Raw genomic sequence first — 14,503 nt, 5'->3', positions numbered from 1 at the left:
TGATTTGATCTTGAACTTTCTGGTTCCAAAAGGCATTATTTTCCAGTGAAACATGATCCTGTCCCTGGAGTAAAAGTAATATTTTATGCAAATTGCCAAGTGGAATGTAGGGCCTTTGGGAACCTCTCTCCAGGCATGGGTCAGGGACCTTAATGAGAATGTTGATACCTGCTCAGATCAGGTTAGGGCTCTGTTGGTCTGTCTAATGTTTATCTGCCTTCAGCATTCACTCCATTATCAAAATAAATCCTCTGTAAAGATGGCAGGAGATAAGTGTCAGGCTGGGTAGCTGTTTGGTTCCTCATGTCATACTTGTATAATTATTATTTATTTTCCTAGTATGTAGAAACCATTACTTCTCGCCAGAATGAAATCCAGAAATTTATTGCAGATGGTTGCAAAGAAGCCCTGCTTGAAGAGAAAAGGCGCTTCTGCTTTCTAGTCGACAAGCACTGCAGCTTTTCGAGTCAGATACACCATTACCACATGCAGGTGGGCGCAGCAGCAAATGTCTTCCTCACATTAAACGCCCTCGATGTGCTTAACCTTCCATAGGTGCCCAGTATAAAGCAAGGGGCTCATTTTGCCAAGGAAAGAATTCTAAGGAAATCATTTTTGACCAACTTGAATGAGTAAACTTTTAGAAATGTAGATGAAATGGTCAAATGTTTGCTTATCATGTTGAATTTAGTAACACCCATTCATATTTAATCAACGGCTGAGAAATGGCACCTTTCCCCTTTTCTCACCCATGAGCCAGCCTCTCTCAGACTCTCCCTGATGCATCTTCAGCATCAGTGTCTTCACCAGAACCACGGGGTGAGTCCCGCCAGCCCGGACCCCACCGGGGTGGTCTGAGAGGCTCGCCTGGGGGTCCGTGTAGACGGTGTTGCTGGATATCCTGCCCTAGACCACAGACCCCGTCACAGCTTCAGGACCGCTGGATGGGGTCCTCTGTCACTCTCCTCAGGGTGTGTGTGCTCCTGACGCCATCAGCCCCGTAACTAGCGCTGTCACCCTCCTTCAGCACGTGCAGTTGTGAGGCCGTCCTTCCAGGAGTCATCACAAACTGTGTCCTGGATTTCCTTCCCGCCTTTTTTTCTTTTTTTAATAAAACTATGGAATCTATTTGGCTTCTGTAAGCATCCAAAACTAGCAGTGACTGAGGTCAAATATTCACTGTTATTCACGATGAAGTAATTTAGAGAGCACTCCATCATGTGAGAAGCGTTCTAAAAGCTTGGATATCGGGCTGCTTCCTTTTGGGGGGAACCTGGCCTTGTATGCATGCATATATCATAGTTACGTACTCCATAAACTTGAAGGAACATTCAGCTACCAAATCTAAATAGCCAAGGTCTCCAACTGTCACAGAAAAGAAAAACAAACCTGCTGCATTCGATGACAACATCTGTCCCCAGCACTTCTGTAGTAGCTTCGGCACTGTTTCCACGGTGAGGGTGTCCACCGGTGGGGGCCGGAAGCAGCCTTGAAGCTCTCTGTGACGACACCCTGCCTCCCCCAGCAATGGGGCAACTTGATCTATTTCCAGAGAGCTCTGGTAGTTGACAGAGTCTTCCGCACACTGAACCTTGGGTCCCAGTTACGTTTTACCTCGTGACGCGAGCCAAATTCCCTTCTTTCTCTACCAGGAGTCTCTTTGGAGCCTTCCCTGGCCCCAGCGCTTTCAGTGGCTCCTTGGACACAGTAGCCAAGGCCGTTGGTCCCTGGCGTGTCCAGGCCACAGGCAGGGGACAGGAGTGGGGCAAGGGGCAGGGTTCAGGATTCGTATCGGCACTCCCAGACCATGCCTGATGAACACAGAGTCTACATGAAAACAGTACAGTTGTTACGAAAATAGTTCCACAAAAGATGCTCTACTTCCCTCTTTCAACTAAATTGCCACCTAGAAAGGGGGGTCTTATAAGGGCTCCTGGGAATCCGGGAGTCTAGTCAGAGGAAGAGCCAGGCTGTGGGAGGCAGGACAGACACCTCCACCTCTAGGGCTGGGCAGTCTCAGCGCTGTCTTCCTAAGCCTCTGCACCCAGCTGCTGCCTGCCTGAGGGCCCGGCCGGGCTGTGGTCAGGACTTCCACTCAGCACTGCGCTGACTCCAGAGAACTACCACGCTCTGCCTCTGGTCCCGCCGTCCCGTAGAGCACCTTCTCAGGACAGATCTGAGTCGCCCTCCAGGGCACCAGGCCTCTTTCTCTGGAGTTAAGTCCACTCCTGGTCCTCTTGCTCCATCAGAGGCGCTTCTCATGGAAGGGGTGGGAGGAAGACACAGGGGTCGGCAGTTCTCCGGCCCCTGAGAAACATGGGGGTTAACACAGATTGCTCCACCTTCGGTGTTAGTTCTGAACTTCTGAACCATCAACAATCCTTGTATCAGCCTGAACTCTACCCACACTGAGGGAGACAGGAAATCCCTTTACAACAGGAGCCTACGTGCTCCTCAGCAAATAAGACACAGCAGATCCTCACAGATGCTTCAGCTACTGCTGAATTTAACTCCTCGCTCCCACACTTCCGGTGGTAAGCCAGGAATCTGAGTAGTAGTAGTTACCATTTGTGTCAGTCTTTCTAACAATACACGTTTGTTTGTCTTTGGTTTTGTTTCTTTTGAATTTATAGTCTGCAGAACTGATCAATTCCAAACTGCCTCGGTGGCAAGAAACCTGTAGTGATGTCACCAAAGTGCCAGAGAAAATCATGAACATGATCGAAGAAATTAAGACCCCCATCTCCACCCCGATGTCCGGAACACCCCTGCCTTCACCCATGATCGAGAGAAGCAGCATGGTAAGAGCTAGTCATCACCTCAAGATTTCAGCCAGATTTGCACAACAGAGCAAGGCTGCCTTTGTCAGTGGAAATCACGGGCCACCCGTATCATTTCCAGGGCCTACCTTTCCTCACTGCGACTTCACCCTTCCAGCAGTGCAAGCACCAGACGTGGCCCCTCTCCCTCCCCGAGGCTGGGCCTGTCCCCAGACCCATGCTCTTGCCTGCCACTTCTCCCCCCGCCCAGCGCCAACCGCTGTGCGTAAGAAATGACCTTGACAGTCTGGCCTGTTATGGAGCAGGCAGGGTGATCCTGGCTGGATCGCAAAGGCCAGAACCTCAACAGGCAGCAGAATGTTAGCAACAGAGGATTCTGAAAACTTTCAGGGAGGGGAAAATGGATTACTTATTACAAAGAAAAGAGAATCCCACTGAAACCAGACTTCTTTTTAGAAAACTAGGTGTCAGAAAGTAATGGACTAATGCACTCAAAATTCTGTGGAAAAATACTTTTAAATGGAGAAGCCTCGAGCCAAGCAGCATTTAAAAGGGAGCCTCGAAACCCACAGAGACAGAAAGTAGATGAGTGCTGTTCAGGGGCTGGGGGAATGGGGAGTAACTGCTTTAAAAGGTGGGGGACTTCCCTGGAGGGCCAGTGGGTAAGACTCTGCACTTCCACTGCAGGGGACGAGGGTCCAGTCCCTGGTCAGGGAACTAAGATGCACGGGCAGCCAAAATAAATAAATAAATAGACAAAAGAAGGGGGTATTCTTAAAATAATTAAAAATGGGGCATTACCCTGCAAACAAGAGAATTTGGGGAAGAAAATGGAATCTAAAGCATGTAATACAAAACAGCCCTGGGGACCGATCTCTAATGCCATTGCTGGGTTATACTCGGATTAAACTAATAAGGGATTTTTTACAGGTTGGGCAAGATTGTGACAGCCTTTCTAAATACCCACCAAAGATCCCCGCGGCTCCTTCAGCCAGAGCCTTGACCAGCCCTTTGATCGATCTGTTTAAGAACCCAGCCACAGTCGCACAGAACTCAGAAAGAAAAAATAATTTAACAGGTGAGCTGTTTAGTTGAATTTCCTTTAAAATACCTTTAAATTTCTTAAATATTTAGGTAAGTGTGCCTTGAGATCTACATCCCATGAGTCACAAAGAGTCGGCCATGACTGAAGCAACTTAGCCCACATGCACGTCGTGAGCTAGAAGTAAATCCACGTGTGTGGTAGCACCGGTCCACACTGGCTCAGGGGAACTCACACCTCCAGACAGGGTCCAGGTTGATTCTAAAACTAAAAAAAATAAAAAAAAATAAAACTCAAGCTGAAACTCTACCGGTTAAGTAACATCCCTATTTCTTCGTAACCTGTATTTTACTTTCTTTCTCTGTGAATTTGCCTATTCTAAGAACTTCATAAGAGTGGAGTCAAACAAAAATAAAATAAAATAAAAAATAAAACTGTAGGACGTTGCGTCAACAGATATGACTTCTGTATGCTGACAGATGTTTCCATAAACATAGTATTGAAAGGTGTTACATTTTCAATACATGCTTAGAAGAGAGCCTCACGCTGTGTTCCATATCCACTGGCAGCTGAGATAAAATCTCTTTTCAATGAAAGGACGAAACAGATGATAGAAATTCACATATCACAGTTGTGGTTCCTGGTCTCACCGGTAGGCTGCGATTGAATTATACTCAGTGTTTTTCATCATCACTAACAGAGCATGTCAAAATTCTCCAAGCCAGGCTTTAGCAGTACGTGAACCGTGAACCTCTAGATGTTCAAGCTGGTTTTAAAACCAGCTTGAACATCCGCTGGATCGTCGAAAAAGCAAGAGAGTTCCAGAAAAACATCTATTCCTGCTTTATTGACTATGCCAAAGCCTTTGACTGTGTGGATCACAATAAACTGTGGAAAATTCTGAAAGAGATGGGGATACCAGACCACCTGACCTGCCTCTTGAGAAACCTATATGCAGGTCAGGAAGCAACAGTTAGAACTGGACATGGAACAATAGACTGGTTCCAAACAGGAAAAGGAGTACGTCAAGACTGTATATTGTCACCCTGCTTGTTTAACTTCTCTGCAGAGTACATCATGAGAAACGCTGGGCTGGAAGAAACACAAGCTGGAATCCAGACTGCCAGGAGAAATATCAATAACCTCAGATATGCAGATGACACCACCCTTATGGCAGAAAGTGAAGAGGAACTAAAAAGCCTCTTGATGAAAGTGAAAGAGGAGAGTACAAAAGTTGGCTTAAAGCTCAACATTCAGAAAACGAAGATCATGGCATCCGGTCCCATCACTTCATGGGAATTAGATGGGGAAACAGTGTCAGACTTTATTTTTGGGGGCTCCAAAATCACTGCAGTTGGTGATTGCAGCCATGAAATTAAAAGACACTTACTCCTTGGAAGGAAAGTTATGAGCAACCTAGATAGCATATTGAAAAGCAAACATACTTTGCCAACAAAGGTCCGTCTAGTCAAGGCTATGGTTTTTCCAGTGGTCATGTATAGATGTGAGAGTTGGACTGTGAAGAAAGCTGAGCGCTGAAGAATTGATGCTTTTGAACTATGGTGTTGGAGAAGACTCTTGGGAGTCCCTTGAACTGCAAGGAGATCCAACCAGTCCATTCTGAAGGAGATCAGTCCTGGGTATTCATTGGAAGGACTGATGCTGAAGCTGAAACTCCAGTACTTTGGCCACCTCATGCAAAGAGTTGACTCATTGGAAAAGACTCTGATGCTGGGAGGGATTGGGGGCAAGAGGAGAAGGGGACGACAGAGGATGAGATGGCTGGATGGCATCACCAACTCGATGGCCATGAGTTTGGGTGGACTCCGGGAGTTGGTGATGGACAGGGAGGCCTGGCGTGCTTCGATTCATGGGGTCGCAAAGAGTCGGACACGACTAAGCGACTGAACTAAACTGACTGAACAAAGCATTTCATGCTTTCTGGAGGCTTCAGTTTCAACTGTTAACATTTCTTAACCCAGCTGACACACTCTGAGTAAATCAGGAACACGTCTTGTCTGCAGGCATTTCTGATGGCTTCAGCTAGGCTCCACTCTTGCCTGCAGTTTGGCGTCGAGGACCTCAAGACTGTGGTGGCACTGGGCGTGTGGGGGTCTCACAGGCCCCTTGGGGGTGAAGGTCATGGCAGTCACACAGGGCACTGCTAGCGAGAGTCCACAGGCTGTCCACCGCGTGCAGCTGTTGGGGAAGAGATGAGACTTTCAGAATGTCAGCTGCAAAGATGACACTGTAGTCACTCACCTTTGAAGACCGCGAGTTCTGTACATATAATATAGGGTGAAAGCATACAGCACTGCGTGCCGCCCGGCCACTCACAGGACTCTTTGGTTCTTGTTGGAAAAGCTAAATGAAAATCACTGGATCCGGCGCAACCTTGATAATTAGAGTAGGCGGCATGTCAAGCAGAGAGCAGAGTTTACATTGTAGTGTCAAAAATTTCCGAGGACGATGAAGAAAGAGATTCTGCATTGTTTTATAGTAAATAGTAGGCTAGCAAAATTTGAGTGGAAAAAAGATAGCTGGAAAAAAATGTTTCCATTCCATTTTTTTGCAGGCGTTAGGGTGGGCTGGTAAAGGCCAGCCCGCATTTGAGCTGAGACCTGACCGCGCAGCGATGGCTGTGGAGCCTGGCCGCCCGTGTGGGGCTTGTCTGGTTCCCGGGTCGGCCTGGGTGCTGAGGGAGGGGTCGGTCCGCGGGGGGCGGGGTCAGCACGTGCTGCCCCACTCGCGGCTGAGCGGCCACGCTGTCCCCAGCGTCCTCCTCTCTCGTGGCACAAGCTCTGGGCAGTTTGGTCTGAGCTGGTGCCTGACAGCGCTTCCACGAGCTGTGGTGGGCGAGCGGGGCGGGGAGAGGTGCAGGCTGGGTGGTGTGGAGCACTGGCCTCTATGGGCCATCCCGAGAGACTCTGTGCGGGTGAGGCTGGGCCACACGGCTTTATCCTCTTGGTCTGAAGAGCCTTTGGCCACAGGCTCCTCCTCCAAGAGGCCTCGGGCCAGGCTTAGGCGCTCTCCCTGTCTGTTGCTGTCTGTCCAGCCACAGGTGGAAGTGTGGGGATAGAACCAATTGGCATCTCAGTGGAATGAGTGCGCTGGTGACATGGGGTGGCCGGGTTTCTGGGGTGGGCACCTTTGAACTCGCCCAGTCATTCTTGAAAAACTCATAGCTGCCCTGCTTGCTTCCCACAGGTTCTTCTGTTGACCCCAATTTGCCGCGATCGGTTTCCATGGCCTCCGGACTGAACATGGTGAAAAAGCAGAAAGTGAAAACCATCTTTCCGCACACGGCCGGTGCTAACCAGACCTTGCTCAGCTTCGCACAGGGAGACGTCATCACGCTGCTCATCTCCGAGGAGAAGGACGGCTGGATGTACGGGGAGCACGACAGCACCAAAATGTGGGTCCCGGGTCGGGCCGTCCCCACCCCGAGGGCTCCCGTCGAGGCCGTCCTTGAGGGCAGTTGAGCGCCTCCGCCCCAGCGAGGCCACACTTCAGTGACAGTTCTAGCCTAGTTAGCTGCCATTGTCTGTCTGCGTTGTTCCCAAGCTGTGTTCTGCATGTGTGTGCATATAGAGATAAGTTTTTAAAAAATTTTGGCCATACTGCATGGCACATGGGATCTTAGTTCCCCAACCCGGAACTGAACCCCTGCCCCCTGCACTGAAGCATGGAATCTTAGCCACTGGACCACCAGGGAGTCCTATAGATTTGATGCGCGTACAGGAGTCACCTCTGAAAGTAAAGGCACTCGTTGGTATGTGACTTCAGATTTCTCAGGATAACGCTGTATATGAGATCTGGCACGTGAGTTCGTGTGAATGCCAGTGTCCTCATTCCAACTGTGTGTGCACAAGCCTTCCTAGAAGGTTAAACTGAGTTTCTGTGTAGATTATTCAGGTACTAAGTTTAAACCGAAATGGAAACAAAAGACACAAAGGGGATCCAAATAGAAATGACGTGTAAGACGCCTCTGATGGGATGGGACGCAAGTGGCCCAGCCGACCCCACCACCCCCGGCCCCGAGCGGCCCCCAGGCTGTTGCAGGCATGTCTGTGGCCTGCATGTCGGCCACCCCAGCAAGGTCGTCTTCCCCCCGCTCTCGCCTGCAGGAGGGGCTGGTTCCCGTCGTCCTACACGAAGCTGCTGGAGGAGAACGAGGAGGAGGCCGCGAGCGAGCTGGCGCCAAGGTAAGAGCGCCTGCAGCTCGGCCGGCGGGGCTCGCCGGGACCCCGGGTCCCCACGCACATGGGGGTGGATCTGGACGAGCGGCAGAGCCTGCGGCGACGCCACGGCCGGGCTGGCGGGTGCGGGTGCTGCTCCCTGCCTGTTCCTTCCCGATTTCCTGTCGTCCTGGCGCTACCCTCTGCTAGGAAGAGACGCCCCCTTCCTGGCCCACGGTCCCTCCCAGTCCCGCTGCCCACCACAGTGAAGCCCCAGGCCACGCGCCTGGCCTGTCTGCCCTGGTGAACACGTGTGCCGGAACGTTCTCCTGCATTTGCCCTCTTCTCTCTTTCCCTCGCCAGCCACCTGTCTTCAGTCCCCTCTCAGGCCTTTCCTCTGCCCTCTGCTCAGACGTGGGGTCCTTGGGACCCACCCTCGTCCTTTTTCCTTCTCGTGCTCCCTGAGCCACCGTGTCTGCTCCTGTGGCTCGAGTGACATCAAGGGGCTCCACTCAGCACCTCTGTGTCCCACCCAGGAATGACTGGCACTGCTGCTCAGGAGCTGGCCATTTGCACTGACCAGGTCGTTTCTTTCTCACACGACCTTGTGAGGTGGGGCCCCTGTTGAAAATTGAGGAAACGGGCACAGGGAGCCAGAAGTGATGGAGCCAGGACGAGACTAATGTAGGCAGGTCTCTCCCGGCCGAAACAGGAAGATCTCTGTGTGAGTTAGCTGGCTGTCCCTCGGGTCCTCAGAAACATGTCCCAACAGAACGTGGCATCACCTTGACCACAAACCGCCTCGGCCACGGTGTCTGCCGTGTCAGAACAACCCCCCGACCCATCCCGCTGTCCCCGGGACCGCAGACACTGCCCCAAGTCCTTCCGTGACCCTTGCTCACGGCCAGCTGTGTGTCTGTCCTTTGCAGAACAGCTCAGCTGCCACTGGCCAAGAAACAAGACTGAGTGTCTTCAGGGTGCTGAAACTCTGGCGTGCTCAGTGCTTTCGCTGTATTTTCTTAAATTGGATCAAGAGTCAGCCTCTAATGGAGCTAGTTTTCCTCTCCTTTTGTCAGGTCTCTTAAAGAATCTCTTTTGAATGTACATGTGCAAGCCAGCAGAAACACTGGCACACAGAAACACTGACTGTTGCCTGGGAAATCCCTTGCACAGAGGAGCTGGCGGGTTACAGTCCACGGGGTCACAAAGAGTAGAACACGACTTAGCGATTAACAGTCAGTCGAGAAACACTGCAGTGCTGTGTGTGTGGTAATCTCTCGCCCCACCACTGTGGATATCTAATCCACACAGTTCCTGCCAGAGGAGACGCAGGATGCCTGGGGTGCAGGGGCAGGTCTCCTCTAACCCACGTCCTCCATTCCTGTCGCTAGCTTGGCGCCTGTCCGCAGCGTGAGCACCACGAACTTGGCGGAAAAGAGCAGCGTCGTGATCCCCCCGCCGGACTACCTGGAGTTTCTGTCCACGGGAGCAGCCGCCGCTGAGAGAGAAGACATCTCCCAGAAGGCTTCTAACCATAAAGCCCCGGTGCCCAAACCAGAAAGCACGCCTCCTGTGAGTAGGTCCCCGATCTGCCGAGCGGGCTCTGGGGTGCGGGGCCCCTTTCCCTCCGAGCAGGAAGGGGGTGACCCTTGGGCGGGGCACGCACTTGCTCCCAGGGCCTGCAGATTCTGTCTGTCACGCAGCCTTTCAGCCGCCTTAACTTCTGTGCCCCTCTTGTTTTTATCTCATCTGTAAATGATGGCTGGCACCTACGAGATCCATCGTTTCCCAGACTGTGTCCGGTTTCAAGCTCTCCTGCTTTTGATCATGTCTACAATCCTTTCGTCCGCTAATCACCTTTCTCTGCACTTTCTTCAGTTTTCATATTGTTTTCTGGAGGAAGACTGAAGGTCCACAGTAATGATCTAATCACCATGCCTTCAGGAACTGTGTCCCGGGACTGGGACAGAGGCCATGAGTCACTTCATCCATCCCAGAGACAGTGACTTTGTCTTCAAGCCAGGCCCGGTGGGCTCTGGAGGAGCTGAGATAAACAGTCCAGCTCTGGCTCTGCTGGAGCTTAGGCTCTAGTGATAAGATAAGCAGCAGACAGTGAGAGATAGACAAAAATGTCAGAGCTGGGAGCTCCGTGGGGGAATGGAGCCAGGTGCCATGAGGACAGGGGGTGTAGCGACAACTTGGATGGAGGTCAGGGGTCAGTTTTCCTGGGATGCTGACTCAGTGATGAGGTGGGCTGTGTCCCCAGCTGTGGAAGCATCTGGAAGGCAGAGGCAGCCCGGTGCCCCCACTAGCCCCGCCAAGAGCTCTGGGCCAGGACCTTAGCTGGGGCGATTTCCTGGGGAGCGCTGCCCACTGAGGCCACTTCCGCAGCCAGAGCCGTCGTCCTGAGGTGGGTGCAAGCCCCGAGACCAGGAGCCAAGAGAGGCGCCTCCCAGACAGGAGGAGCCAGAGTTTACAGCTCCAGCGGGGTGTACTCGGCAGGAGTCTAGAGGGGGTTCTTGTCCTCTTTTCCCACAATATAGATTATACAGCAGAGAAGGCGGAGAGGATGGAGGAAAAGGGGGTGACTGAGAAGGAAGGGGCTGGCCCGCCAGGAGCAGGGACGCGGGTTCCCTGTGCCAGCGGGGAGGGCAGACTTGGGGCGGAGTGGCCAACGTTTGCTATCTCAGTGCCAAGGGAAAGGTGGCCCTCAGGGCAGGCGGAGTGGCGCTGATCAGGTTTGAAAGAAGAGACTCTGTGCCGTAGCTGTTTCTCAGAGGGAGACGGTGAGTGTGCTCTGGAGACGAGGGCACATAAGCGGTTGGTGCTGTAATAAGCCTGGGCCGCTTCGACCGCTTCTTCTTTGTCATGGGTTTGTTCTTTCTGTGGTGCTTGCAGGAGCCATGCACCCCCATGGGGTGTCACCACCCCCGGGGGCCTCTGTTCGCCTCTGAGTGGTGCCGGGCGGAGTCGGTTACAGGGAATGAGGCTCTGAAAGATGGGCCCCAGGTACGGGGGGACCATGCCTGCCTCCTCGCAGGCTGCAGTGCGGATTTGGGTCCTGGAAATGCCACTTTGGAATCTCATTCAGAAATGTCTTTGGCTTCTCTTCCTAGATAAGCACACTGCGTGACTCCTTGTTTTCACTGTCATCACTGCAAATCACTCCAGCTTTCTAACTCCAGAAATTACTTTCAGAAGGATAGGGAGCTTTCCCATTTTGTTGGTGAGAGATGTCAAAACTGGAGATGCTGCTTGAAAGGGCAGATCTGAAATGCTATTTCATTAAAGGGCCTGGTATATTTTAAAACAATACTCAAACTATTTGGAAATGATCTTAAGGCATTTCTAAAAGCATAAAAATTCATTTTGCTGAAAAAAAAATCAACTTACAATTTGCATGTCACAAAACTCAGGATCCAGGCGCACAGGTGTGGGCCTGCTGGTCTGCAGTGTCTTCTTCTGGATTTGATTTTCAACTTTTTTTATGGAAAAATTCACACACACGTGAAAGTGGAAAGAATAATCTACTGATTTGGTCCCCCAGATTTACATATAATTCATTTATAAATCTTGCTTCGTCTCCTCCCTACACATTCCCAGATCAGCAAAGCCAGTTCCAGACTTCATATTATTTCATCTGTAAATACGTTAAAGGTCCTCTTTTCTCACAAAACCAACTATCGTATCGTTTAAAATTGCATTAACTCCTGGATATCATCACCTGGTCACTTCAAATTTCTGATTGTCTCATTAAAAATTTCTTGATGGTATCGTTGTTCGAATCTGGACCCAGGCCAGCTCCCCACACCATCGCTGGTGATCTGGCCAAGTCTCATGACTCGCCTTTCCGTACCTAGAGATCTCTGTGTCATCTCTACGTAGAAAACCCAGGTTACTAGTCCTGGAGGGTGTCCCCAGTCTGGATTTTGCTGCTTACGTCCACATGGTGTCCTGTATTGAGTTCCCCTTTCTCCCTTGTTTCCAGCCGGGGTCAGAATCTGCCATTGTTGTCTGTTGGCCGGTTTTGTGTGGCGGGAGCATTTCATCTGTGGTGGTGGCCAGTCCATCTGCGGGCCAGTCTGGTGGTTTCCTTCTGTGATGACAACCATTGATGATAATGGCCACACAGTTCTGTAACTTGATAAAGGTTGCACAGACAGGCCTCAGATGTAATGGGTTAGCTTCCAGACCGTCTCGATAAAGCAGGTCCCATGAGCTTTCTGGTTTCCCAGTGTGTTTAAGAGTTATGTTTACATACATGCAGTCTGTTGGGTGTGCAATAGCGTTGTGTCTAAAAAAGCTATGTATATACCTTAATTGAAAAACACTTTGATAAAAATGCCGATTAGCTGAGTCTCAGTGCATTGTAGCAGTGACACAAAAGGCCACTAATCAGTGATCACTGTGACTGTGATAATAACGAAAAGCCCGGAGTGCTGCAGCGCGCGACACAGACATGACCTGAGCAAATGCCACTGGAAAAATGGTGCCAGCAGACTTGCCACAAACCTTCCATTTGTAAGGGGAAAAAAAACCCAGTATCTGTGAAGCACAGTCAAGTGCAATAAAATGAGGTCTGCCTGTATACTGCCTTTTAAGGTAAAAGAATCTTGCCCTAAAATTGTAGCTAACACTGGAATTATAAATGAAAACACATTTTAGCTAACAGCACTGAATTCAGAAGAAAACATGTTTTAACTTTCAGTGTTTTTACCACGTGGGTGAAGCTCAATGAAGAAGGCATCGGTGTGGTTCTCACCACACTGAATGGATAGAGTGAAAAAAAATCCTGGCTTTAGATGTCGGCACAGTCCGTGATGATGTTCGTTATTAAGCATTTGGCAGTTTAAATGAGCTCTAACTTTATTTTTAAACCTCCCTGTTGGCTGGATCATAACAGACTGTCAGCACCAGGAGGCTGTCTTGGGAAGCACAAGGACCAGCTGGGCAGCCTTGTACACTGCACCCACCTTTTTATTCCTTCCACTTCCTTGAGCAGCAGAGCCTTAAGTACGTCTCTCTCCCTAGGCCCAGGGTGGCCTAGTGGCCGCCTCCCCACCCCCGGCAGGTCCTCGTGGAAGCTGCTGCCCTTCCACCAGGACCGGGTGTGGGGCCTAAGCTCAGCCTCTGGGCTCCTGTCTATGCAGTCCTGGCGGCCCCCAGGCAGAAGCCTGCTCCCCACCGTGTCCTGTCGCCCTCGAGTCAGTAACTTAAGGTCTCCTAACAAAGCCTGTAACCCGATGGCTTCACTGGTGAATCCTGTGAAACGTTCAAAGAATGAATGCCAGACCTGCTCCAACTGTCCTTACAAGTAAAGAGGAGAGAAGTCCTAACTCATTGTGTGAGGCCAGCGCAGCCCTGGCACTCGGGTCAGGCCCCCTTAGTTCTGTCTCACAAGCCGGAAGGCCTTTTTCAGTCTTTGATTTTTTTATGATTAGTGGCCTTTAATTTTTGATTTCTTGGAAGAATATTAACAGCCCTACCTATCTAATGAAAAGGACCCCCTTGTGTGAGTTCCCATGGTGATTGGTTGTCGCTGGTTTTGCAAATGTCAGAATGAGTGTTGATGAACACTTTGCTTCATGATAAGCGAAACCTTCCATGAAAAGGGAACAGGCATAGAGTTGATATCTATAGCAAGGTCACAGCGACGTTAGCAGCGCACATTTCCACGGCGTCAGACTCCGCTGACCGACTGAACCTTCGGGAACATGGCCACCCGGCACGCGAAGAGGGCCTGCAGTTCCCCCGGCCTCGACTGGGGCGTGTTCCCTGATGAGCTGATCACAGTCCAGGCCTGCACCAGGCTCCAGGGAGACAAACCAACCCAGGAGTCCAGTCCAGGGAGCAGTGATGCAGGGGCCATGGAGGAAGTGTGGGGGCAGGAGGCGGGGAGGGCTCCAGCTCCAGGGTGGGGCATCCAAAGTGGCTTCCTAGGGGCGAGCACATGAGCTGAGTCCTGGAGGAAGAGCTCTGAGGAAACCCAAGGCCTGCGGGAGGCAGCACAGGCTCTGGTGACTGGGTGACGGCTGACTCCTATTCCATTTCTATCGCTTCATCTCAGGAAGTAATATTTCACGATCCTCTGCAAACTGCCGGAGATGAAACTGCACCTCTGTCACAGCCTTCGACACCGCCGCCTCTGCCCGCCCTGTCCTGTCTGTGAGACGAGCTCCTGCATCTCACTGGTACTGGGTCGAAGCGGTACCGGGCCAAAGCGGCAGTCAAGCTGCAGGGCGGACGGGTAACCGGTGCTGCCCCCAGGAGAGCCCCTCGGGGCAGGTGCAGATGCCCGTTTTTCACCGGGTCCTGGTGGCCTCTTGCAAAGACAGGAGGCACAGAGTCGAGTCATCTGTGCGTCAGTAAACCACCCAGAGAGTTGATGGGTCAGACAGAAATGTTCCAGAACCAGGCAGGCCAACAGAGTGGCCACTGGACACGGGCTGCTGAGCACTTGAGAAGTGGAGAGTGCAAAGAAGGAACCGAGGCTCGGATTTTAA

At 51.3% G+C, this 14,503-nt stretch overlaps 1 protein-coding gene across 2 annotated transcripts in view; it reads left to right on the top strand.

The window, feature by feature from the left end:
* BAIAP2L1 (BAI1 associated protein 2 like 1) overlaps window positions 1-14,503 on the top strand; it is an 80,453-nt gene that overhangs the window by 60,674 nt on the left and 5,276 nt on the right. For both annotated transcript variants that reach the window (XM_027528317.1, XM_027528316.1), the window contains 6 exons: window positions 340-492; window positions 2,634-2,801; window positions 3,711-3,858; window positions 7,030-7,237; window positions 7,950-8,027; window positions 9,392-9,572. In XM_027528317.1, coding sequence (XP_027384118.1) covers window positions 340-492; window positions 2,634-2,801; window positions 3,711-3,858; window positions 7,030-7,237; window positions 7,950-8,027; window positions 9,392-9,572 — 936 coding nt within the window. The remainder of the gene's footprint in view (window positions 1-339; window positions 493-2,633; window positions 2,802-3,710; window positions 3,859-7,029; window positions 7,238-7,949; window positions 8,028-9,391; window positions 9,573-14,503) is intronic.

Source organism: Bos indicus x Bos taurus, chromosome 25, assembly GCF_003369695.1.
Source record: "Bos indicus x Bos taurus breed Angus x Brahman F1 hybrid chromosome 25, Bos_hybrid_MaternalHap_v2.0, whole genome shotgun sequence".
NCBI classification, from domain to species: Eukaryota; Metazoa; Chordata; class Mammalia; order Artiodactyla; family Bovidae; genus Bos; species Bos indicus x Bos taurus.
The sequence above is the reverse complement of the archived record's forward strand: the minus strand, read 5'-3'. Positions and strand labels throughout refer to the sequence as shown.